This window comes from Scyliorhinus canicula, chromosome 12 (assembly GCF_902713615.1).
Source record: "Scyliorhinus canicula chromosome 12, sScyCan1.1, whole genome shotgun sequence".
Taxonomy (NCBI): domain Eukaryota; kingdom Metazoa; phylum Chordata; class Chondrichthyes; order Carcharhiniformes; family Scyliorhinidae; genus Scyliorhinus; species Scyliorhinus canicula.
This window is the reverse complement of record NC_052157.1, coordinates 155,745,644-155,773,515: the sequence shown is the minus strand read 5'-3', so window position 1 is coordinate 155,773,515 and position 27,872 is coordinate 155,745,644. Positions and strand designations below refer to the sequence as shown.

Sequence of the window (27,872 nt, the reverse complement as noted above, 5' to 3'; positions counted from 1 at the left end):
AAGGCAACTTCAATCTGATTGCTCTGCATTAGATTCCAGCACTTTAGAGCATTTCACTAAGTGTTTAGAGCTTTATTTTTATTGTGTATCTTTAACTGCCTGCAGCAAATAAAAGCCGATTTCTTTTAGGGGGCGGGGAAAGAAAATCTCAGTCAGGCACTCAACACAAAGAGCTTCAATATCACACTGCCCCTCAAAAAAAGGCAAATACAGACCGAATGGAATTAATTTCATTAAAAACAGGTGTGGTCAGTTCCTAATGGGCTAGTGGTTGAACACACCTTCCAGGATGGATTTCTGACCTGTGCCATTGGCTGAGCACCAGCACCCCTGGGTTAGGAAGACAACAAAAGAACAGCAAGCTAAAACTACTACTACAGTTTCAGCTCTGGATTAGTATCCAGTGCCCTCTGCTGGAAGAGCTCACATGGCTGCTGATTTAGAATTATACCAGACCTGACTATGATGCCCTGCACGGCTAACGTGGCTCTCACAACAAGTCAATTGGATGAACTACTGGAGAAGTCCCAGCACACATGACAGTGTAATACACCTACAGCAGTTCCTCCAGAACAGGAAAAAAAGGTGAAAAATGAAAGGAGGTTTGATTTATACCCGACCTTCTGCAACTGATACCGGGACGGCATAATTGGAAATAGTGAGGAATTTACAGCATTAAGTAATCTCTCTAGGGATTGTTGGCAGGTTTCACAATCAGTTTTGCTCACTTTACAATGGATCTGTAGCGAATGAGGCCATCCCTGTGCCTAGCTGTTATATTTGGGTTGGATTGCAGTGTAGATGGTGGCATGGTTGTCCTACATTCTGAACATTGCACAGCGAATCCCTACAAGAACAAATTTTCAATTAAGTCTTTTAAAAGCCCTTTGAACAGAGTTACTTCTCAGGAACAGGAAAGCCCATTTAATATTCACCAGCAGCTGCTGCAGATCTTGACCAGTCTACTAAACTGCATCCAAACCTAATGATTCCAATAGTCACCATGATGCGTGCTTAAGAGGGAGGGGAAAAAAAGGTGGGGTGGATAATTGACTGTCACACTTGACAGTATTCAAAGATCTCACCCAGCTGGGACACTATCCTACTAAAAGGCAATGAGTAGTAAAACAATCAAAAATACTGGAAAAAACAAAGCATGCCTGACAGCACTATAAAAAGAGGAGGGTTATCATTTCAGGCGAAGACCTTTTGTCAGTATCTCATATGTAGTCATCTTTTCTCTACACAAATACGAATGGATCTGCTGTCAATTTTAGTCCGTTTCTGATTTTATTTCAGATATCCAGTATCTTTTGTTAAAGACGATGTTTACTTGGGTAGTTAGTCAGTCCAGAGTTGGAATTCCATGAAACACAAAACATCTGTCAACCACTTAAATGGTCTGCATCCCAGCAGCCTGATTATAGTGAAAGGAATGTGAAAACATTGAAAACAAAAAGAAAAGCACTTGTAAAGAAAGTACACACCATTAACACTTTGGGTAGAATCCTTCACCGTGCTACGTTTAGCTGCAAGGCAAGTCATTTGGAGTGGTCCAAAACAGGACTAATTTGCATTTCTACCAGTCAAAAAACCCGGCAAGGTTTTTGTGACTACATCATTGTTCTCTTTTAATTATATACTGAAGAGAATATAGTTCACCCCAAAAAACTGGCACTTTTGTAACAAAGAAAACTTGTATACTTAGTACATAAGAGTATTTCTAGTTTTAAGCCGTTTTACAGCACACTTAAATGCGTACACCTGGGGCTGGTTACACAAAAAATCATACTAAATAAGTGTTGAATGCTTACTTGACAGGATAGTAGAGATCGTGCTGAACATGACACTTATAACTTTTTTAAGGCTTCCCTATGTTTAAGGAGGTCCTGAGTTAGGTGCTCCATCCATTGGCCTACTGACTGGTAGGCCGGCGTCGGCAGCCATGTCCCATTCCACCTCGTACCGCGTGTCCTCTATCTTTCTCTCCTGGCTCCTGCTGGAATTACCCTCCTTTAGCCCTTTGGCTAGTCTGAGGGAATACTTCTGTTTCTGTGGTGGTTCTGGAGGAGGGTGGGGGTTTCAGCTGGTTTAAATGCGCCTAATTCCAAGTTTCCAAGAGGAAAGCCACCTTTCCTGTGCCTGCTCAGCACATGAACACAGCAATGGGGAGCACGGTGGCTAGCACTACTGTCTCACAGCACCAGGGTCCCAGGTTCAATTGCAGCCTCAAGTAACTGTGTGGAGTTTGCAATTTCTCCGGGTGCTCCGGTTTCCTCCCCCAGTCCAAAGATGTGCAGGTACGGTGGATTGGCCATGCTAATTGCACCTTTAATGTCCAAAAGATTAGGTGGGGTTACTGGGTTACAGGGATAGGGTGGAGGTGTGGGCCTAGGTAGGGTGCTCTTTCCACAAGTCGGTGCAGGCACAAAGGGCTGAATGGCCTCCTTCTGCACTAAAGGGATTCTATGATCCTTGCCACCAGAAGGCCATGACAACAGATAACTGTATACATTCCACACATTTCCGATTAAAGCTTCAAATTCCAACAGCATTGCATAATATCTCTCACACAAATTTCATTAGTGTCAATAGTGATCAACTTGGAAAGGCAATCAAATTAACAGTTACAGCCAACCTGTACGCCAAGATCAGTTATAGGATGAAAAAGATTCAGCCACACCATGGCTACAATCACACTAAAGCTTCTTCCAATTCTGGCAGTATCTCATCTAATTTACATGTAATTATTCTCACATTCGCTTGTTAAATTTGGCCATCACAGCTCACCACAGAGGATAACAAATGGACTTTTTAGAAATATACGGCTTTTTAGAAAAGAGATTCCATCTGTTTTCAGATTCCACTCTTTCCCATTTCAGATAGCGATATTTTTCATCCTCCACTTGCACCTCACAATACACAATGCTCTTTTATACAACAGCTCTTTCTACATTTCCACCAAGATTCGTCTTTACTTGGCAGCCAGTTAATAATGTTGGCTGGGACCCAAAATATGTGGTAAAGTTGGCTGGCTGTTGCTTAGGTCAGTTGGCCACACATTAGGCAAGTAGATATTTTAAGCTGTGACCTGGCCAGAATACAAGTTTAAGGTTTGCATAGTCATAGTATGACGTGAAACTGACATACCAGCAAAGGGTTGCTTTAAATAAAAAGGGTTCCAAAAGTTGCTTGGATAGCACCCACCTGAATATTTCCATACTCAGCATAGGAAATTGGGCGGGGGGGGGGGCGTGTTTATGGGGGCAGAGTGGCAATGTCACTGAACTGTTAATCTAGAGTGATGACTGATGAATGCAAGGAATAGTTATACATTATATTTTATTATAGCAATATTATTAAAAGTTCTGGGTTCAAATACATACAAGCAGTCGGTCTGCTAAAGCTACGATTAAGGGGTCGCAAAGGTGCGGTAATCATTGATTTTAACCATTTACTTGTTTTTAGGATGTTCCCTGGGGTGTAGATAATTTGAGGGATTATGTTTAGTCCTAGTTAAGGAGGCCATGGGACAGTTTAGTGGAAGGAGACTGGAGAATGCTTAGGAAACAGATTTAATTAATGGGAGGAGTCAGGTCTGCATGTAGTTTTGCAATTTGCCAGGATGAGAGTCTGACAAGACAGAAGGATTTTCAGATTGTTCCTGAAAGGGTTCAAAAGGTCTGTGCGTGCAGAGACACAAGTAACCCTGATTCTTAACTTTCTTTATACGTGGCATTTGAACTGTACTGGATTGCTTAATTGGAATATATAGTGACAGGTGTAGATCGTGAGTTAAAGTTTTCTTCCCCTTCTTTTAAAGAACTGTCAGAATGTCCAATTCACCTAACAAATAAAGGTAGTTAAAGATAGAGACCATGACAACCATCATAGATTGTTGTAAAAACCTACTTGTTTCACCAATGTCCTTTGGGGAGGAATTGGCCAACCTTACCTGGTCTGGCCTACATGTGACTCCAGACCCACAAAAATGTTGTTGACTCTTAGTTAAACAGTAATTAGGATGGGCAACAATGTGGGCATTGCCAGTGATGGTCACATCCCATGAAGGAACAAAAATTCACCCCCTCATGCCTGCTCTGCCATTCAACTAGATCATGGTTGCCCTGGTTCTAATTCTGATTCTAACTCTGACATTTTCTTGCGTGATCCCCATACCCCATTAGTATCCAGAAATCTGTCCATCAGTGTTGAACATACTCGATGACTAAACCGCCACAGCCCTCTGGGGTAGGAATCCCAAAGATTTAGCACCCTCTTGAACAAGCAAATTCTTCCTAATCCCAGTCCTAAATGGCCTACCCCTTATTATGAGACAGTGTACTCTATAGAGCACCTCCCAGAAAGGGGAACCATCCTTATCGGCATCTAGCCTGCTCAGCCCCGAGAATTGTGTGCTTCACTGAGCTCACCGCTCATTCTTCTAAACTCAGGAAATTACAGGCTCAGTCTGCTCATCTCTCCTCATAGGACAATCCCACCATCCAGACATTCGCCTGGTGAAACTCGGCTACACTCCCCCGGCATCTCCACATCACACTCTCCATAGGCAAGTATATCTTTCCTTCGGTAAGGTGCCCAGATCTGGTCTTATTCAGGTTCTATGCAATTGCAGCAAGACATCTTTAGCACAAGAGGTGTAATGGCCAACATACCATTTGCCTTCCTAATTATTTGTTACATCTGTATGTTAGCTTTCAGTGACACAAGGGCACCCAGGTCCCTTTGGATATCAACGCTTCCCAGTCCTTCATTCAAAAAAAAATAAAAAAAAATACTTTGCACCTCTGTCCCTCCTATCAAAGTTAACCTCATACTTATCCGCATTTTATTCCATGTTCATGGCCCCACTCATTACGACTGTCCAATTCCCTTGAAGCTTCTGTGCATCCTCCTCACAAAGTTGTGCATCATTCACAACTTGGAAGTATTACATTCGCCCCCCCCCACCCCACCCACCCCATCCAAATCATGGATAGATTGGTCCCAAGTACTTATCCTGGCAGTATCCACAGCCTGCCAAAATAAGCGTTTATCCTTTATGACTATGCTCTGCCCGTTAATCCGATCCTCAACTCCAGCCAGTACCCATCCAACCCATTTTATGCTGCTCTAATTTTGTTGCACTAACCTAGTCTGTGGGACCTCATCAAAAGCCTTCTGAAAACCAAATACACCACATTCACTGATTCTCCCTCATCTGACTAGTAACATCCTCAAAAGAAACACCAACGTAAATTCATTAATCCACTTGGGACCTCTGCCCTACCAGATCATTATTTTCCTAGTGTTCAGTTATTACATCAGCTATGAGATTTTAGTATTTTCACTATTTCCAAAGTCAGATTTGGTTTTCAAATATTTTCTCTGAATACACCCCAATCAATTTTAACAACACATAATAACCAAGTCATTTTACATTCTGCTCTTTAGTCACATGGCAAGTGTTAATCCTTTGTTCATCACTCACCAAATGTTATATAATTGGAAAGGAGGTCTAGTCCGGATTCATTTCTCCGGAAGCTGTCAATTCCACAGGGCCCTGATGGTCCCTGTTCTCCTGCATGAGTGATACAATTTGCCCCCAAATCAGCACACAATACCGTGTTACTTCTCGCCTCAGACATCTGGCTTTTGACTTCAGACATTTTGCTCCTGACTTCAGCCATTTGGGCCTTCAACCTCTTCAGAACCCCAGAATTGGGAGGAGATCGGCGCATAGCTTGCTGTCGCCGCTGGTCACGATCTTTACGACATTGAGCTAATATGTCAAGAAGGAAAAATCATTTTAGGAACAAGTCCATTAACAGTGTTTCTCAAACTGAGATCCAGAGAATTTCCAGGGGGTTCATGAAATAGTCACGCTGAATGCAATGAGTGGTGGCTGAAGTTGGGCTTGGGAGCAGAGTGCAGCTGTCACGTATTCAGTGCAAATAGCCTGGCCTTCTCACCTGGGAGGGGAGGAGTGAGCTCTGCATGAAGGAGCACAGAGAGCAACAGGAAGAGGACCAGATGAACCCACAGTCACAAAGGCTGGTGGTGGTGCCAGTGAGTAGTCAAGGGCGGGGGGGTCCCCAAACATTTGCTCAAAGGGTTCCAAAATATAAATTCCCGCAGCTTTTAGCAGTGTTATGTAAATTTGGGCAGGTGGCGTGGGGACGCTTGTGATGACTAATCCATTTTAAACGGAATCTTCGCAGTCCAAAAAAGTTTGGAATTTCTCTGCATAAAAGCAGCGACCTTACTTAGGAACCGTAACTGTATGAGATGACACTCAGCGTTACCAATTTTCAATGCTTGATCTATCCTTGCTTGCCTCAGGAACTCTCCTCGCCGAAATAAACTCACTACCATGAGCGTTTTGGGAGAAAGGAGAAGATGCCAGTTTGAATACTCACACTGAATACCCGCAGCTCATTGCCCCGGTGCTGATTTAGAGAAGTTCACAGTCCAAGGGAAAGAAAAATTTAATGGTGTTGCATATACAATCAGGAAAATTCAAACAAGCAGGCTCTTTTCTCAGAGAAGGCGGAGGAGTGACCTAATGAACGTCTTTAAATTATGAAAGGATTTGATAGTAATAGAGATATCTTTTGCCGATTGGAAAGCAGTCCAAAAGTAGGGGTTATTAGGAGGATGGTCAACTAATAAATCCAATAGGAATTTTCAGGAACTTGCTGCTACAATAGTTGAAGTGAATAGCATAAGAGCATTTAAGGAAATATGGGAAAGCACTTAAGAAAAGGAATAAATGCTGTGGGGTCGAAATGAGTTGGCATGAGCAGCCCGTTTGTGTTACGAAGAATTATGTAACATTTTTCAGTACAGAGTTCAGGAGCACCTGTAAAATGTTCTCTTTACTTGCTCTGTGCACAGCTGTGTGGTGCCATAAATGAAGGTACAACTGAGATGTTCCCAGGCATGAAGGAACAATGTACCATTTGGACTCAGTATTTCATCTGTGCTGCACAATGTTTAAATTAGGATGAGGTTGGTGCTGTAGAGCTGGAGAATTGCACGTGCTATTCTATGGTGCAGTGCAATCTCCCCCACACCAAACGATGCCTGACAAATGAAGGTCATGAAAGAACAGCAAGGATTTACTAATGAATGACACGTTTACAGCAAATTTAAACTGCACCAATGATGCATTTCCCATATCACAACTGCAGGATTACACGTCCAAATGACATCATTAGCTGTTAGGTGCTCAGCGTGATTTGGCTTAGTACCAAATATTGTATCTTCAGCCAACAACCCGGGTGTAGAAATATCGATTTTTGTTTAAACTTTTCTGCGGGCGGGCGGGGGTTCCCAGTTACATAGAACATAGAACAGTACAGCACAGAACAGGCCCTTCGGCCCTCAATGTTGTGCCGAGCCATGATCACCCTACTCAAACCCACGTATCCACCCTATACCCGTAATCCAACAACCCCCCCCTTAACCTTACTTTTATTAGGACACTACGGGCAATTTAGCATGGCCAATCCACCTAACCCGCACATCTTTGGACTGTGGGAGGAAACCGGAGCACCCGGAGGAAACCCACGCACACAGGGGGAGGACATGCAGACTCCACACAGACAGTGACCCAGCCGGGAATCGAACCTGGGACCCTGGAGCTGTGAAGCATTTATGCTAACCACATGCTACCCTGCTGCCCCAGCAGATTGACAGCAGATTTTGGAATTATGCAGAATTACACTGAGTTTACAGCATAGACACAGGTCAGTGATGTTTATGCTCTATTTAAACCTCCTACCACCCATCTTCATCAAATCCCATCAGCATAACCTTCCATTCCTTCCTCCCTCATGTCCATATCTAGCTTCCCCATAAATGCACCGTCGCTATTTGCCCCAACAACTGTGTGGTTCTAATTCTAAACACCCCGTGTGCAAAAGAGATTCCTGCTGAATTTTCCAATTGGATTTATTGTTGACTATCGTAGACTAATGGCCCTTAGTTTTTAGAGCTCTTTTAAAAGAATTGCACACACGAGTGTCTATATTCTAAATTACAGGTTAAGCACGTTACCTGCAGAGTGCAGGAGAGAGGCTGGTGGGCGAGGTTGCAGGCCCCACAGGTTTTCCATGCTACTCCGGTCCTTCAGGTCCAACAGCTGTATGAGAATGACAGGGTCGATGTCGAGCAGGCTGCTGCTGGCAGTGGATGTCAGGCTACCCATTCCCCTCCTTGAAGACCGACTGCGGTTGTTCAGCCCTCCTGTGGAGGATGGAAATAAAGCATGAACATTGCAAAAATGCACAAGGGGCAAAAGATTGCAAATTTACTTGGGGGGGGGGGGGGGGGGAGCTGCCAACAGATTGGGATAAACTCAAACTGTCAAAATTATTCCAAGTGACATGACAAGTATGGGGCTGGTTTAGCTCACTGGGCTAAATCGCTGGCTTTTAAAGCAGACCAGGCAGGCCAGCAGCACGGTTCGATTCCAGTACCAGCATCCCCGGACAGGCGCCGGAATGTGGTGACTAGGGGCTTTTCACAGTAACTTCATTAAAGCCTACTCGTGACAATAAGTGATTTTCATTTCATTTTCAAGTTATCCACAACACCCAAGGATTCGTAATATCTCACTACATCACAACTAACAACTGCTTCACATGCATAAAGTGTACTCCAGGATTGATTTTCTTATTTTGAGCAGGGCTCTACTGACGGGGGTGGTGGACACAGGGTACTCAGCGATTACAATCTCAGATCATGTACTGCACTGGGTTGACCTACAGGTTAGCAAGGACAGTAACCAGCGCCCGCACTGGAGACTGGACGTGGGACTTTTAGCTGACGGAGGGGTGCGGGCGGTTGAGGAAATGTATTCAGAACTACCTGGAAGTCAACGACACAGGGGGAGTTTCTGCAGCGGTGGTCTGGGAGGCATTGAACGCAGTGGTTAGAGGGGAGCTGATATCGATATGGGCCCACAGGGAGAAGGTAGACAGGGCAGAGACGGACCGACTGGTAAAGGAGATATTACAGGTCGACAGGAGGTATGCAGAGACACCAGAGGTAGGGCTTTTAAGGGAACAGCGGAGGCTACAGGCGGAGTTTGGCTTGTTAACCACAGGGAGGGCGGTAGAGCTGCTGAGTAAGGTGAGGGGGGCGATTTATGAATATGGAGAGAAGGCCAGCAGAATGCTTGCAAAGCAGCTTAGAAAGAGGGAGGCAGCCAGGGAGATAGGGAAATTAAAGGACAGGGACGGAAACCTAGTTGGAGATTCAGCAGGGGTGAATAAGACGTTTAAGGAGTTTTACAGTAAGCTGTATGGGTTGAAACCCCCAGCTGGGCAGTTCTTAGAGGCACTTCTTAGAGGGACTGAATTTCCCGAAGGTGGACGGGGAGCTGGTAGAAGGGCTGGGTGCCCCGATCGGGTTGGAAGAGATAGCTGAGGGTCTGAAGGCCATGCAGTCGGGTAAAGCCCCGGGGCCGGACTGGTACCCAGTGGAGTTCTATAAAAAGTTCTCTGGGATATTGGGGCCGCTGTTGATAAGGACATTCAATGAGGCATGGCAGCATGGGGTACTTCCTCCGACGATGTCGCAGGCCATGTTTCATTGATCCTGAAGCGGGACAAGGACCCGGAGCTGTGTGGGTCCTGCAGGCTGCTATCTCTGTTGAATGTGGATGCAAAACTGCTGGCCAAAATCTCGTCTTCTAGGATTGAGGGTTGTGTTCCGGAAGTTATTGGAGAGGACCAGCGGGGTTTGTTAAGGGAAGGCAGTTGGTGGCCAATGTAAGACGGTTGTTAAATGTGATCATGATTCCCCCGGAAGGTAGGGAGGTGGAGGTAGTGATCGCAATGGACGCAGAGAAGACTTTTGATCGCGTAGAATGGGAATATCTATGGGGAGGTACTAGGACGGTTTGGATTTGGATGGAGCTTTATTGACTGGGTCAGGTTGTTGTATCAGGCTCCTGTGGCAAGCGTACTGACTAATAGGACAACATCGGACTATTTTAGGCTGCATCGGGGAACAAGACAGGGATGCCCCCTCCCCTCACTGTTGTTCGCGTTAGCCATAGAGCCGTTGGCAATTGCGCTGAGCCTCACGTGGCTGGTCCCAAGCTGGATAGAGTTCTGGATAGGGTGTGAGGGATTATCACATTGAATTTAGAATCACTCCAAATTGTATAAATAGAAATTCTGGAAATCAAAAAGAATTGCAGAAATACACAGCAGGTTTGTCAGTATTAGAGAGAAGGAAGATTCAGCTAAGAAAGGTTTCACTCAAAATATACATTATCCTTTCTCTTTCCGAGTGGATAGTTCTACTATATATTTGCAGAACCATGTTTTAACATTTTACTCTAAATGGATGAGCAATTTAAAAGTTTTCTTCAAGTTCGGGTCCTGCCCAGGTGATTAGAAGCTGCATATATGATTTACCCACTATTAACAAAGATGAAATCCCTACCAGATACACAGATAATTTTCAGCTATCCTACTTTCAAGAGAAACCCAGAGTCTGACGAGAGGAAGTCACCTATGACATTTGATTAAGGATCAATGAAGCATTGTTATTGGTGAGAAATTAACAGATGGATAGTTGTAAAGATCCATAATGGAAATCTCTCCTCTTGTTCTTCCTGCATCTAACTATAGGTGTGAATAAATTAAAATCACAGGAACTGATACCTGGACTAAAAGCACTAAACTTGGCAGGCTTGCATCCTCTTGAGTTTAGAAGATTAGAAAGATGACCTAATTGAAATGATTGAAAGGAGTTAATAGGGTAGATATTATTTCCTCTGGTGGTGGAGTTCAGAACAAGGGGGAAATAGCCTTAAAAATAGTTAACCCATTCAAAGATGATGTCAGGAAGCACTTTTAAGGGTAATAGAAATCTGGAACTCTGCAGAAAAAGTAGATCTTTCATTCCTGATCTTGAATAGAAGTTTAAATAACTGAGCTGGGAATGGTACTGACTGACACATGCCACTCACTTGCAAAACAATTGCTCCCCACCCCTGGCCAAAACACCTTTAAGTTCTAACACACTCGCATCTCAGATTTACCAGAGGCTCCTGCTGAATCATCCAACTCTCCTTCCTCCAAATCCATGTTGTTGCTGTATTCAACATCATTCTCTCCAGACCTGGAAAAGTAAAGCTTGAAATGTTACATCGACATAACAAAGAACTCAGAAAATTCAAGCCGGTTGTTAGTTGAGCTAATTCAATATCTGGACGTGGCCAAAGACATATCTGGGATCCATCCAAGTGTGTCAAATGTTTAAGTCATCTTCGCACACGCAAATTTGTGTTGCAAAGAAATGCCTCGATTAGAGAGCAAGTGTTCCAATACTTCAGAAGCATTGCACTGCAAGCATCTGACAGTGGTCATGAGTGAAATTCTCTCCCCTAATTCAATAAATGAACATTTTGAAAAATGGCTGAGCAATTCTTATTCCTGTCAAGAGGGAAGGCTGCTGTATGAACCCCTCTTGCTATTATAAAGCTAGACTCTACGGCACCCAAAGACAGCTTGGGAAAACTCTCCCACCATTTATTTCCCTTTGAAACATGCCCACAGCAGACCAGGAACATGGAGTGATGATTTACACAATTATGTCCTCAAGGTACATTCTCCCCTCACCCTCTCAATGAGCTGGTTCAAGCTGGCTATAGATTTGGGAGCCCTGGCAGTTCTAAGGCACCTTGCCCAAGTGCCATTCTTACCAAGAGCCAAGGTGGTGCAGTTTGTTGGTAGGGCATTCATAAAGGGGCAGAGAAGAGTCCGAATGTTTCCAGTAGGGTCATTGGAACTCTGGGCGAACACAAAATATTAGTCCAATCCCAGTTGGAATATTTCTAAGGTACTGCACTCTAGGACAGTCACAATCACTTGAGTGCAGAAAGGAATTACTAGAACAATTCCAGGCATGAACATCAGCATGACTTGGATACTGGAAATGATGGGATCGTGTTCTTTGATCTATAGCGAGCAAAGAGGAGATTTTGATAAATTCCCGATGGGTTTAGATGGTAAATAAGGAGAAACTGTTTCCAACAGTTGAAGGGCTAGTAACCAGAACAAACAGATTTAAAGTGATTGCCAAAAGAACCAAAGGCAACATGAGGAAATCCCCCCCCCCCCCCCCCCATCACGTGATGAATGGTTATGATTTGGAATGCACTAACAGGGTGGTGGAAACAGGTTCCACCACCATAACAGGCTTCAAAATGGAATTGGATAAATAGCTGGGAGAAAAAAATTACACTGATGTGGGGAAAAGAGTGGGCGAGTGGAACCAATTCAATACTCCCAAAGAGCGGCTGCAGACTTGATGAGTTGATTGGCCCTTTCGCTGAACTGTTCTAATGGTTTTCTTTTAAATGGTGTTTTTTTTTTTAAAAAACCACTGTGCTATCACGTTGCCATCACGGGCGGCACAGTAACACAGTGGTTAGCACTGTTGCTTCACGGCGCCAGGTTCGATTCCCACCTTGGGTCACTGTCTGTGTGGAGTCTGCACGTTCGCCCCGCGTGTGCGTGGGTTTCCTCCGGGTGCTCTGGTTTCCTCCCACAAATCCCAAAAGACGTGCTTGTTAGGTGAATTGGACATTCTGAATTCTCCCTCAGTATACCCGAACAGGTGCCAGAATGTGGCAACTAGGGGATTTTTACCGTAACTTAATTGCAGTGTCAATGCAAGCCTACTTATGACACTAATAAATATATAAAAAAATGTGAATAGGTAAACAGACACGAAACAGACTATTAGGAGCTGGCAATACTAACATGGTCTCCTCATCAATGTCATTTTCCTCAGTATTACTGGTTGCTGTGGAGCTAGCAGAGGAGCTACTGCCATCAAGTTGGATCAATTCATCATCCACGGTGAGGCATTCTATGTCCAAGTCGCCATCAGATAGATCATGCTAAACAAACAAGAGAAATTTTACATTCCTCACATTTCACCTATCTTAATGTTTAATTAACTGAAATGCAATTACTGTATACATTTTGAAATTATAAGTTATGAAAAGGGTATTCACAATCATTCAACAGTTAGATAAGGAATTGCAGAACAAGATAAGGAATTGCAGAACAAGCAATACACAAGTGAATTTTATTCTCAGGTGGACTGTCTAAGCGAGATCCCAGACAATGTCTCCTTTAGTAGCCAAGACCTGTGTTAACATAACAATAAACTTTTGCAGTGGTTAAGTTGATCGCATGCAACATGTTGATACTCTCGACACTCATAATTTGTAGATATTTCATTTGTTTAACACACTTGGTGCCCAGAATGCAAGCTAACTAATGGTTTGTTGTAATACTGGTAACTAAATAGAATTTGGAGGGATGGAGTTTAAAAACAGGGAGATTGAGGCCACACCTGGAGCACTGTCAACAGTTTTGGTCTCCTTACTTGTGAAAGGATGTACTACAAACAGGATGGTCTTCACCTGAACCAGAGGGGTACCAATATCCTGGGGGGGGAGATTTGCTAGTGTGCTTCGGGGGGGGGGGGGGGGGGGGGGGGGGGGGGGGTTTAAACTAATTCAGCAGGGGGATGGGAAACAAAATTGTAGTCCCAGTGTACAGGATGTTGAGAGTAGTGAGGTCAGGGATAGGGTTAAAAGTTCGAAAGAGGGCACCGGCAAGCAAGACGCTGGTTTGAAGTGTGTCTACTTCAACGCCAGGAGCATCCGGAATAAGGTGGGTGAGCTTGCAGCATGGGTTGGTACCTGGGATCTCGATGTTGTGGCGATTTCGGAGACATGGGTAGAGCAGGGACAGGAATGGTTGTTGCAGGTTCCAGGATTTAGATGTTTCTGTAAGAACAGAGAAGATGGTAAAAGGGGGTGTGGCATTGTTAATCAAGGAAAGTATTACGGCGGTAGAAAGGACGCTTGAGGACTCTTCTACTGAGGCAGTATGGGCCGAGGTTAGGAACAGTAGAGGAGAGGTCACCCTGTTGGGAGTTGTCTATAGACCTCTGAATAGTTCCAGAGATGTAGAGGAAAGGATTGCAAAGATGATTCTCGACAGGAGCGAGAGTAACAGGGTAGTTGTTCTGGGGGACTTTAACTTTCCAAATATTGACTGGAAATACTATAGTTCGAGTACTATAGATGGGTCAGTTTTTGTACAGTGTGTGCAGGAGGGTTTTCTGACACAGTATGTAGACAGGCCAACAAGGGGCGAGGCCACATTGGATTTGGTACTGGGTAATGAACCCGGCCAGGTGTTAGATTTAGATGTAGGTGAGCACTTTGGTGATAGTGATCACAACTCGGTTATGTTTACTTTAGCAATGGGCAGGGATAGGTATATACCGCAAGGCAAGAATTATAGCTGGGGGAAAAGGCAATTATGATGCTATCGGGCAAGATTTAGGATGTATAGGATGGGGAAGGAAACTGCAGGGGATGGGTACAATCGAAATGTGGAGCTTTTTCAAGGAACAGCTACTGCATGTCCTTGATAAGTATGTACCTGTCAGGCAGGGAGGAAGTTGTCGAGCAAGGGAACCATGGTTTACTAAGGAAGTTGAAGCACTTGTCAAGAGGAAGGCGGCTTATGTTAGGATGAGACATGAAGGCTCAGTTAGGGCACTTGAGAGTACAAGTTAGCCAGGAAGGACCTAAAGGGAGAGTTAAGAAGAGCGAGGAGAGGGCACGAAAGTCGTTGGCGGATAGGATCAAGGAAAACCCTAAGGCTTTCTATTAGGTATATCAGGAACAAAAGAATGACTAGAGTAAGATTAGGGCCAATCAAGGATAGTAGTGGAAAGTTGTGTGTGGAATCAGAGGAGATAGGGGAAGCGTTTAAATGGATATTTTTCGTCAGTGTTTACACTGGAGAAAGACAATGTTGTTGAGGAGAATACTCAGGTTCCAGTCGACCAGGCTGGAATTGAGGTTCAAAGGAGGAGGTGTTAGCAATTTTGGAAAATGTCAAAATAGGTAAGTCCCCTGGGCCAGATGGATTTATCCTAGGATTCTCTGGGAAGCCAGGAAGGAGATTGCAGAGCCTTTGTCCTTAATCTTATGTCGTCTTTGTCGACAGAATAGTGCCGGAAGACTGCAGGATAGCAAATGTTGTCCCCTTGTTTCAAGAAGGAGTAGAGACAACCCTGGTAATTATAGACCCGTGGAGCCTTACTTCGGTTGTGGGTTAAAATGTTGGAAAAGGTTATAAGAGATAGGGTTATAATCATCTTGAAAAGAACAAGTTGATTAGCGATAGTCAACACGGTTTTGTGAAGGGTAGGTCATGCCTCACAAACCTTATTGAGTTTTTTGAGAAGGTGACCAAACGGTGGATCAGGGTAAAGCGGTTGATGTGGTGTATATGGATTTCAGTAAGGCGTTTGATAAGGTTCCCCACGGTAGGCTATTGCAGAAAATAAGGAAGTATGGGATTGAAGGTGATTTAGCGGTTTGGATCAGTAATTGGCTAGCTGAAAGAAGACAGAGGGTGGTGGTTGATGGCAAATGTTCATCCTGGAGTCAGGTTACTAATGGATCCGCAATGATCTGTTTTGGGGCCACTGCTGTTTGTCATTTTTATAAATGACCTGGAAGAGGGTGTAGAAGGATGGGTTAGTAAATTTGCAGATGACACGAAGGTCGGTGGAGTTGTGGATAGTGCTGAAGGATTGTTATAGGATACAGAGGGACATAGATAAAGCTGCAGAGCTGGACTGAGAGGTGGCAAGATGGAGTTTTAATGCGGAAAAGTGTGAGGTGGTTCACTTTGGAAGGAGTAACAGGAATGCAGATACTGGGCTAATGGCAAGATCTTGGTAGTGCAGATGAACAGAGATCGCGGCATCCAGGTACATAAATCTCTGAAAGTTGCCACTCAGGTTAATAGGGCAGTAAGAAGGCATATGGTGTGCTAGCCTTATAAAGCAGGGGGATTGAGTTTCGGAGCCACAAGGTCATGCTGCAGCTGTACATAACTCTGGTGCGGCCGATCCTGGAGTACTGCGTGCAGTTCTGGTCACCACATTATAGGAAGAATGTGGAAGCTTTGGAAAGGGTTTCAGAGGAGATTTACTAGGATGTTGCCTGGTATGGAGGGAAGGTCTTACCGAGGAAAGGCTCAGGGACTTGAGGTTGTTTTCGTTAGAGAGGAGAGGCTGAGAGGGACTTAATAGAGGACATATAAGATAGTCAGAGGGTTAGATAGGGTGGACAGTGAGAGTCTTTTTCCTCGGATGGTGATGACCAACACGAGGCAGCATAGTTTTAAAATTGAGGGTGGTAGATATAGGACAGATGTCAGAGGCAGTTTCTTTACTCAGAGTAGTAGTAGGGGTGTGGCACGCCCTGCCTGCAACGTAGTAGACTCACCAGCTTTAAGGCATTTAAGTGGTCACTGGATAGACATATGGATGAAAATGGAATAGTGTAGGTCAGATAGGCTTCAGATGGTTTCACAGGTCGGCGCAACATCGAGGGCCGAAGGGCCCGTACTGCGCTGTAATGTTTCTATGTTCTATGGCACTGGAGGGGATGCAGAGGAGATTCACTATGTTGATTCGGAGTTGAGACGACTAGCTTATGAGGGGAGACTGAGTAGACTGGGACTATACTCATTGGAATTAAGAAGAATGAGGGGGGATCGTGTAGAAACATATAAAATTATTGAAGGGAATAGATAAGATAGAAATAGGGATGTTGTTTCCACTGGCGGGTGAAACTGAAACTAGGGGGCATAGCAGATTTAGGACTGAGTTGAGGAGGAACTTCTTCACCCAAAGGGTTCTGAATCTGTGGAATTCCCTGCCCGGTGAAGCAGTTGAGGCTACCTCCCTGAATGTTCTTGAAGGCAAAGATGGATAGATTTTTGAACAGTTAAAGGAATAAAGGGTTATGGTCAGCAGGTGGGTAAGTGGAGCAGGGTCCACAAAAAGATCAGCCATGACCTTATTTGAATGGTGGAGCAGGCTCGAGGGGCCAAATGGCCCACTCCTGCTCCTAGTTCTTGTGTTTCTCAGCATATCCCAGAAGCATGCAAGAAATGGTCCTTTCACTAAACACCCAGAGAACTAAGGTTCTCTTCAAACAGCACACCACGTTCCCCAATCATTACGATCATTGGCACGATATGGCAAGATCCTTGAAAATGTTGGATCATTTTCCATATCTGGGAATCTTTTCTTAACAAAAGACAGACAGATAACAAAATTCACCATTGTCTTCAATGTGCCAGCTCAGCCTTCAACCCAACTGGGAAAGTGTATGAAACTAGACTCTCAAACCCAAGGCTAAAGGTCATGGCTTACCAAGGTACAGTGATCCCCACACTCTTCAATGGAGGTTCAGACAACCTATAGCAGACATCTCAAAGCATGGGGGAAGTATCACCAGTACTGTCCTTCACAAGATTCTCCAAATCTAGTGGCAGGAAAATCAGTCCAACAGCACTTTCCTCTCCCAAGCCAGCATGCCCACTATTGAGACAATCATGCAAAACCGGCAAGAGGCACGGTGGCAGAGTGATTAGCACTGCTGCATCACAGCGTCAAGGACCCGGGTTCGATCCCTGCCCGTGTGGAGTTTGCACATTCTCGCCATGTCTGCGTGGGTCTTATCCCCACAAACCCAAAGCTGTGCAGGGTAGGTGGATTGGCCACGCAGAGTAGGTGGATTGGCCACACTAAATTGCCCTTCAATTGGAAAAAATGAATTTGGTACTTCAAATGTTTTTGCATTTGTTGCTCATCCATGATATGATACTATCTAAACTAACTATTCTACTCAGAACTTGGAGGCTCCCAGGAGGATAGTGGAAGTGCTTTACAGATGCCCTTGGAGCATCTTCCCTGCTCACTCACGGGAGCCCCTGGCTTGTGATTGACCAAAATGGAGATGGTCCTTTTGGGAAGGCACACAATCCATCATTAAGGCTTTATGCAGAGTATGCAGAGACAAAGTCAAAACATCAGAACAAAAATCTCCAAACACCTCACCATCTGTTGTAAATGCACATTGGACATATCTGGCATCTCAGAACCTATTGAATCAGTGCGGAAGCAAACCCTCAATCAGAGGGACTGCTGAAAAGGAGGTGCCTCTTCCATGTGTTTTTTTTTTTGGTCTTTTACAAACAACGTTTATTGTATCCTCATTATAATGTGAAAGAGGATGTAGGGAAATTCATGGGCCATATGTCAAGGTCCTGAACAGTGCAGAGATGTGGGATCAGCAAGCTATTCAATTTTGCAGCACAGATAACCAAGCCAGGCCATATTGATTTTTCTGGAAGCTAGGATTTAGGGGTCACTGGTACACTTTCCTGAAATTCTGTTTGAAGTTTTACAAAAAATACTTTGGAAGTGCTACAAAAAAAAAAGAAAAAGGGGGTTTTGAAACAAATTAAAAACTAAAGCAAGTCTGTATCTGTAACTAAACCAATTACATTAGAGTCATCTTGCACAGTCTTGTCCTCTTCGTCCTCCTCTTTGACCAGGCTAATAGCCAATACCGAACATGCTCCCTCTGCTGGCAGATCCTCATTACGGACAAGCTTTTTCATCCTCATGTCTGAGCAATCACTGTTTTGTGGGCTCAAGTGTGTATCAGGTGGCGACAAGTTGTGTGATGCCCTGTTACGCGATAGCTCAATGGCCAATCTCTGTAGAGTATGGGACAGAAAGAAGAAACAAATGGAAGCGGTTTTTAAAAGGCAAATTTTTAAAACAAGACTGAATTAACAGGTGCAGTCCATGCACAAATGTCATCTTGGTATTAGTTTTCCCTCAAATATGGTTAACATGCTTATTTTACAGAAAACGTCATGTTTACAGAATACTACAAGAAACATTACAAAGCATGAATTGTAACCAAGCTAAAGAGGCCATGTCATTTCTCATTGATATCCTGTGAGGATATAGGTCAACCATAATACAATAAAAAGCCATTTGTTTAATCTCCAATAAGCATGGGGATTAGATTTTGAAGCAACACCTGGATTCTAGTAATTCAAGTGTTTTATTGATTCTATTAAAACAGATGAACAGAGTCTCCTACTTGTGGATCTTTAATTCCCAATCAAATAGGATTAATGATATGAAGGAAATAGTTTGCTTAAAGCTAAATTATATGAATTTGTATTGACGCGATTTCTGTCTTCTACTGCCGAGAAAAGACACAGACATTTGGTGATGAGTTCTTTTAGCACAGATTCTCTCAGGCTCTAGCAGTAGTAAAGACCGAAATTGTTCAGCATTGGCATTTTTAAAATGCTAAACATTTATCCAATGTGCCATTTTTTTTTTAAAAAAGGGATTATTTTTTATTTGAGAGTTACTTGCAACAGAAAACAGGCGCATAGTCTGACTGAGAGAGCATAGTGACATTGGCCTCCTTTATCCAGTATCAGGAACGTGACTTATCAGAAAAGGCTTCATGCATAAAATGGTTGGAGTTTAATAATCATTTCAAGACTTCAACCATGGCAGAGCTGCAACATAGGAATGCAATGATGTTGGACTTGGGAAAAAGACAAGCTACAGTCACAAGGCAAGAGGAGACACCTGGAGGTAGAATAAATGCTCAGTATCCACAGCTCAAGCAACAAAAACCCATTTTGATTGGTTGTCAGATATAATGCACACCCTAAATTCCAGATTGAGGGGCTACGATATTCAGAAAATAATGGTACTTTTCCTTAGCTCTTTTCTTCACACTCTTAATTCAAACTTTCCCTTCTATACTGCAAGGGTCCTTCCCAATAATTCCCTTATTTCCCCCTTTATTTTTGCTGTTATCATTTTGAACCATGGAAGCTCAGCGGACATGTATCTTTAAAAGTCAAGCAGCAGAGAGAATGAGGAATTCATAAAGTTGCAACATAGTACAGGGTGCTAGTTTTCGAGTATCAGAGCTCAGACTCTGTGGCACCCAAGAGATGGGGTGGGACTCAGTACGATTGGTTGGCTGGTGGTCAATGAATTGTCCAAAAGGCCGTATTCTGCCTTGCAGTAGATGGTGATTGGATCCTGCTAGAGTGGGATGATTTCCACAGACTCAAGGAAAGCAGAGTTGGAGACCTGGACACTCAGACACAAGGACCTGCTCTCTCTCTCGTGTCTTCTCCAGAAAAGCTGGATAGCCGCTGTATTTCTGAAACTGCAGAGACCAGAGTGAACCTACAATAAAAACTATTATTGACTGGAAAACAGAGAACTCGACCCGAAAGTCTGGTTTTGAAGGAAGTGTGCTTAAAGACAACCATCTGAAACAATGGCTCATTATCCTTTACATATATTTCACCCCTCTTTTCTCCTGTGTGCGTGCGGAGCAAGTGGGGGATTATGAATTAGGTAATAGTTAACCAATTATATTTGATTATAATTATTCATAAAAAAGCAATTGTGTTTAAATTTATAACCCAGGTGACTGCAATTATCGGCAGGCAAAGGGCTTAGGTATTTTTCTTTTTAAAAAAGTACATTTTATTCAGGCATATTCATAAAACAAACCAGAGCACAAGAAAGATCCTTACAAACATTATCAACAAAACCAACACTCCCGCCCCCCTTTCCCCATTTTACACCCACTTACCCAACCCCTCAAATCAAAGAATTGATGAATGGCTTCCTCCTCCGAGCAAACCCCTCAACAGACCTCTTCAGGGTGAACTTGACCTTCTCCAGTCTAGGAATTCCACCAGGTCACTCACCCAATATCACTGCTTTCGGCGGCTCCGAGTCCCTCCATCCCTGCAAGATCCATCTCCGGGCTTTCAGGGAGGCAAAGGCCAAAACATCGGCCCCTCTCACCCCCTGAACACCCGGTCGTTCCGACATCCCGAATATCACTACCTCTGGACTCGGGGCCACCTTCACCCCCAGCACCTTGCCAGAACCCCTTTAGCTTCGGCCCAGAACATGAGGTGATTCCCAGCGCACCCCCCACACCTATCCTCTACCCCTCAAAAAAATCTACTCAACTGTCCTATCATCATATGTGCTCTATGAATGACAAACTGAATGAGGCTTAGTCCCGCACAAGACGAGGATGCATTCATCCTCCGCAGGGCCTCAGTCCACCTCCCGGCCTCCACCTCCGCTTTATATCCCCCAATGGGGCCCCTCCTAATCCATCAGCCGTGTAGACCCTAGACACCTTCCTCTCCCCTCTCTCCTCCTGGACAGTACCTTAACCATGCAACCCCGGGACAGCAGCTCAGGAAAAGATGGCAACTCCCTCCTCACGAAATCCTGGACCGGGTACCCTGAAACCTTTCCTCCTGGGCAACCTGGTACTTTTCCTCCAGGTCCTCCACTTTGCAAAACTGCCCCCTATAAACAGGTCTCTGAATCTCTCGATCCCTGCCTGCAGCCACCCCCGAAACCTTGCATCCAGCCTCCCCCCCCCCCGCCCCCCCCCCTTCCACAAGTGCAAAAACTATGGTTGTTACAAATCGGTGCCACACCAAGGCACCCCTCCAATGCCAAATGCTGCCTCCACACCCTCAAAGCCGACACATCAACCACTGGGCGCCACGGAGTGCCTGGCCGGTGAGAACGGCAGAGCTCTACTAACAATGCCCTCGAGCCCGTACCCTCTGCAAGAAGCACGCCCCATGCCTCTTTCTCATCCCACCCCCCCCATGGCCTCTTTCTTCCCCCCCCCCCCCCCCCCCCAACACTAACCATGTCATAACATGACCATGTTCGCCACCCATTATATTCGGCAACAGCCAGCTCCTTGCCCCAGCTCCAGAAAAGCCTTCTGACCTGCAGAGTGGCCCCCGTCATACATACCCAGAAATCAGTGTATGACCTTTTTTAAAGAACGCCTTTGGGACAAAGATTGGAAGGTTCTAAAATATGAACAGAAACCTTGGGCAGCACCATCATTTTTACTGTCTGCAGCAACTTAGGGTATTTTCCTAAGAATTCAATTGCATTTGCCTCCGGGTCAAAGGTGTTGAAATTGACCACGCCCTAGACCTGGGTGTCATAATAATACCTAATTTAACTTAATTTCTGCCCCGTCCAAGGTCCCAAAATATTGTTAAAATCCAAGATTACAAGGGCAAATCTAACTAACGGCAATACCATTAGATTCCTTCCTACAGTAAAAAATGGCCCAGTTTCTGTACAAAAAAAATTGATTAACAGCTTTATTTCCTCCAGGTTGGGAAAAACACAGCTGGTGTAAAATGCCAAATGAAATTGAAATACAAGCAAAACACATTAAAAACAACAAAAGCGCCATTTAACCATCCTCAAAAACACATTTGAACTCATTTTTTCTTCAGTCAGGCGATTATAGGAAATTCTTTTCTTACAAACAATTGCTACAATGTCAAAAGAAACAAAGCACAGAAGAGAACATGTACGAGACCATCCTGACAGTAACACAAAGGTAGTTAGATATCTGTGCTGCAACCAATGACTCAGGCTGGCTATTATTTGAATCCTTCAGAGGACTGAGAAAGCAGCTAACTCAGGAAGACCACACTATATTCAGGGGAGAAGTGAGTCAGAGATTTGATATTATCAAAATGTCAATCTGAACTATTTAAATTCCTATTTGGCTGAAGTATGAAGAAAGATTACAGACACCGACCTCTTTGAGATTGTTGACCTTGCTGAATGTAACCTGTCTGAGCCACCTCAAGCTGGCTGATGTACCAAGGTTTGGTCACGGCCACTTCTGGAAGAATGTAGGAGCACGAACCTGATACCTGCAGCCATTGAGATGGACAGAAAGACGGACATGTAGAGTCGAGCATTTTGAAAATAGATGGGCCTAGTTGGACAAAATATCAATCAATAAGATCATATATATTTAGAGAAATCTAAATCAAAGACAATACAAAGCTCAACATCAACATAATACAAACTGACCATGCAGTCCTCGTGAAACTAATGAAAATGGAGACAATTATTCAGGAATAGCCCAAAATTAGTCGAGGTTAGAAGCCAGACTAATGGGAACTTGCTGTAAATTTTTGAGCCACTTCAAAGATTCAGTGACACGTGCGGGACATTTTAATCAGAGTAAATCATCCAATAAGATACATCTTACAAGAATAAAAAGCATACGAAAGAAAAAAACTGCAGTTATATGGCACTATTTACATTCTTGGGATGTTCCAAAAGGAAATGAAAAATAAAAATCGCTTATGGTCACGAGTAGGCTTCAATTAAGTTACTGTGAAAAGCCCCTAGTCGCCAACATTCCGGCACCTGTCCGGGAGGCTGGTACGGGAAAAAATGATTTACAGTCAATCAAATGTTGTCTTTTGCCTACATCATCTGCACAAAGGACCACAGGGGATCAATCAGATTAACCAGTTAATCGAATATTTAAAATTATTTTATGGGACGTGGGCTTCGCTGGCGAGATCTGCATTTTCACAGTCTTTCCCTAATTGCCCTCGAGGTGGTGAGCTGCCTTCATGAACCGCTGCAGTTCTTGTGGTGTAGGCACACCCACATTGCGGTTAGGGAGTTTCAGCATTTTAACCCAGTGACAGTGAAGGAACGGAATATATTTCCAAGTCAGGATGGGGAGTGACTTGGAGGGAAATCTTCGGGTAGTGGGGTTCCCCATGTACCTTCTGCCCTTGTCCTTCTAGGTGGTAGAGGTCTAGGTGGTAGTGCACACTGCTGCCACTGTCGACGGAGGGGGTGGATGGAGGTGGTGGATGGAGGTGGTGTAAAATCCCCAAGCAGGCTGCTAAGTCCCGGATGGTGTTGTCGGAGCTGCACTCATCCAGGAAAATGGAGTGTATTCCATCGCATCCTGACTTGTGTCTTGTAGATGGTGGACAGGCTTTGGTGAGTCAGGTGATGAGTTACTCGCCACAGAATTCCCAGCCACTTACTTGCTCTTGTAGCCACAGCATTTATATGGTTAGCCCACTTCAGTTTCCTATCAAAGATAAGCTCCAGGATGCAGATGGTGGGGGATTCAGTGACGGTAATGCCATTGAACTTCAAGGGGAGTTGGTTGAATTTTCTCTTGGGGATGGGCATTGCGTGGCACAAATGTACTTGCCACATATGGCCCACGCCTGAATGCTGTCCAGGTCATGCTTGGTACGGACTGCTCCAGGATCAAGAAGTCACAAATGGTGCTGTATATTGCATCAGCGTGCATCAGTGAACATCACCAATTCTGGCCTTATGATGGGGGCAAGTCTTTGATGAAACAAGCTGGGCCCATGATAATATCCTAAGGAACTCCTGCAGCGACTGACCTCCAACAAACACAACCACTTTTCTTTGTGCCAAGTATGACTCTAACCAGTGTAGAGCTTTCCTCCGGATTCCCACTGACTTAGTTTTGCTAGGGTTGATTGATGCCACACTTGGTCAAATGCTGTTTGATGTCAAAAGGCAGTCATTCCCACCTCCCCTCAAGTTTAACTTCTTTTGTCCATGTTTGACCAAGGCTGCAACGAGTTCAGGAGCTCGATGACCCTGGCAGGACCCAAATTTGAGCGTCAGTGAGCAGATTGTATTTAAGCAATGCTTGATAGTGCCCTTGATGACTCCTTCCATCACTTTGGTTGAAGATCAAGAGTAGATGGATGGAGCAAAAGTTGGTTGGGTTGGACTCGTCCTACCTTTTTGTGCATAGAAAATGCCTGGACACCTTACACTGGCATCTTCCCGACAATGTGGGAAAGCTGTGCTAGAACAGTTTGGCTACGCTCGCAGCTAGGTCTGGAGCATGTCATCAGTATTTGTCAAGGCCTATAACCGCTGCAGTATCCAGTACTTTCAGGCCATTTCTGGACATCATGTAGGGTGAATCGATATGGCGACGACTAGCATCTGTGGTGCTGGCACCAGTGGAGGAGGCAGAGATGGATCATCCATTCGGCACTTTGGGCTGACGATTGTTGCAAATCATTCAACCCAGTCCTTTTGCACTGATGTGCTGGGCTGCCTCATCAATAAGAATAGGGGATATTTATGGAGTCGCCTCCTCCAGTTAATAGTTTAATTGTCTACCACCACTCACACAATAATTGGTAGGACTACAGGGTTTACATCTAATCCATTGGATGTTGGATCTCTTGGCTCTGTCCATTACATCCTACAGCTTTGTTTGGAATCACTAGCTTTCAGAGCATTGCTCCTTCATCAGGCGAGTCCTGAAGGAGTAACGCTCCAAAAGATAGTGATTCCAACAAAACTGTTGGACTTTAACTCCGGCATCTCCACATCTTTACATCCCATTTTTGTTGTTTGGCATGCTAGTACGTTGCTGTATCTTCACCATGTTGACATCTCATTTTTAGCTATGGTGCTGCTCCTGGTATGCCGTCCTTCATTGAACCAGGATGACCCCCTCCCCCCCCAGAAGCTTGATGTTAATGGTGGAGAGGGGGTCTGCTGGGCCACGAGTTTACAGGTTGCGGTTGTATAAAACTCTGTCACTGATACCCACAACACATCATGGGTGCCCAGTCTAGAGTTGCTAAATCTATTCAAAATCTGTCCCATTTAACTAGGTGTTAGTGCCACAGAACACAATGGAGGGGATCTTCATTGTGAAGCTGGGTCTTCAGCTCCATAAGCTCTGTGCAGTGGTCACTCCTACCAATACTGTCATGGGCAGATGCATCTGCAACAAGTAGGTTGGTGAGGAGGAGGTTAAATAGGTTTTTTCTCTTGTTGATTCCCACATGAGACTTCATGGGGTCCAGAGTTGATGTTGAGAACTTCCAGGGCAATTCCTTCCTGACTGTGCCGCCACCTCTGGCCAGTCTGTCCTGTCACTGGGACAGGACATACCCAGGGATGGTGATGACAGTGTCTGGTACATAGTCATACTCACCGAGTCATACCTTGGGTGACAATGTCAGGTTACTGCTTGAATATTCTGTGAGACAACCCTACTGATTTTGACACAAACCCCCAGATTTTAGTAAGAAGGACTTTTGTTATGGGCCAGGGTTTAGAGAACCCAAAAGTGTATCATGGAGTTCACCTGACCCACAACTTTTAATAGACTGTGGTATGGGGAGCACACGGCCCACTCTACAGGTGTGGTGGAGCAGAAATGGAAAAGTATTTTTTAAAGCAAAAGAATGTTTATTCTATGAACTCAAGTAACCTTTTTAAAAACATAGTGAACATCTTAGCAACCATTAATTCAAATACAACCCCCCAAAGACTCCGACACTAAATAATCCTTAAGCTGTCCTCTTAACCTCCATAAGACTTTTTAAAAAAAACTTTTAACAGAAGCACATCAGGTTAACGTCACTACTGAGAATATTTATTAGTTTTAAATTACCAAAGGATCGGTTTACAGTTTTTAGATTACAAAGAGAGAGACTAATACCCCTTCTGGCTGTGACTGCAGCTATCCAGCTCTGAAAACGAAACTATAACACACCCTGCAGCAAACAGCCTAAAACAAAAGTAAAAAGCTGACAGACAGCCCAGCTCCACCCACACTCTGACATCACTGATAAACACTCATTTCTTAAAAGGTACTCTCACATGACACTTTGCAGGATCGACAGGGCTGGGTTTGCCATTGCCATTTCTGGTGCCTAGGTCAATGTCAAGTGGTCCGTCTGGTTTCCTTTATGTAGGCCTTGTAGCAGTTGATTGCTCGGCCACATGACTGTGCACCTGGACGACAGACTTCCTTCCCTAAAAGGCATTAGTGAACCAGATGGTTTTTTATGACAATTGTCAGTTGTTTCATGGTTACTATTACCAAAACCAGCTTTTTCATTTCAGATTTATCAAAGGAATTGAAATTCCACCAGGTGCCGTCTAATGGATTGTTTCTAAAGATCAGAGGTTAAAATATGCTCTCTCTGGACAGCCTGGCTGAACTGCAAGGAAATCCAGTCCAGCCACAAGCAGTGTTCAGATGTTTAAAACACATAATAAAAAGTTAAAGTGGCTCTCCAGAGGAAATCCGGTTTTCTGGGAGTAATGACTGAATGCAGCGGTCAGAGGATAATCTCTAACACTATACTGGTGGCTTTGATCCATAAGCATCCTAAAGGACAGCTTGCTGCAATGACATCGGAAGCAAGAACACTCATCTTTCATTTTACGTTAATCCCCTTATTATTTCCATCCCCCCCTCATTTCTGTGTGTCTGTTTGGGTAGAGGGTGAGACAGTAAGGGAGGGTAAAAAGAAAGAAGAGTAATAGATTAGCTGGCTGTTATTCTGTTATAACTACTGCATTTTCAACTTTGTTTCGGTTACAGATAAACAGCTAGAGGGAGCAGCATGGTGGCACAGTGGTTACCCTGTCCATAAGCGAAGGAGATGGGGAAAATGAAGGAAGTTCCTTGTACAAAAAAAACCACACACCTGAAAATGTCTGAATACATTCCCTCTCAGGAACTGGAACCTCTCCAGCAACTCATTTAGGCCAGCAAACCTACCCTTCAGAAACATGACCCTAAACCTCTCCAACCCCTCCCTCGCCCATGCCCTACACGATGAATCTAAGCCAGACTGCACAAACCTATGGTTCCTGTAGATTGGAGCCAGCAGTTGACATGGAACCCAATTCAAGTGCTGCCTAAACTGATTCCAAATTCTCAACTGGTTATTACCACCAGGCTCGAAGAGATTCTAGCAGGGGAAACGCGAGTGATGCAGTAACCAAAACCCACAGACTCAACCCTATGCAAAAAAAATCCTTCAGACGCCCCATAGAGAGTCCGGATCCTTGAACCACCTTATGAATATTTTCACCCCACTAGTAACAGAAGATTAGGAAGTCTGAGCCCAACGATTCAAGTTTTGGCATCTGGAGCGGTTCTCCACTCTACACTCTCAGTCAACAGTTCTGCCTCCAAGCAGGCAATCCAATCACCATGGATAGACAGCGCCTCCTCTACCTTCTATATC

General features: G+C 44.3%; 1 protein-coding gene across 1 annotated transcript in view; it reads right to left on the bottom strand.

The window, feature by feature from the left end:
- The window catches only part of trim37 (tripartite motif containing 37), a 100,765-nt gene that overhangs the window by 29,196 nt on the left and 43,697 nt on the right, over positions 1-27,872 (bottom strand). Inside the window, 8 exon segments of the mRNA XM_038813119.1 lie at positions 5,492-5,782; positions 8,062-8,250; positions 11,063-11,142; positions 12,789-12,928; positions 18,429-18,644; positions 22,592-22,609; positions 22,611-22,658; positions 22,661-22,709. Of these exon segments, the coding sequence (XP_038669047.1) occupies positions 5,492-5,782; positions 8,062-8,250; positions 11,063-11,142; positions 12,789-12,928; positions 18,429-18,644; positions 22,592-22,609; positions 22,611-22,658; positions 22,661-22,709 (1,031 nt within the window).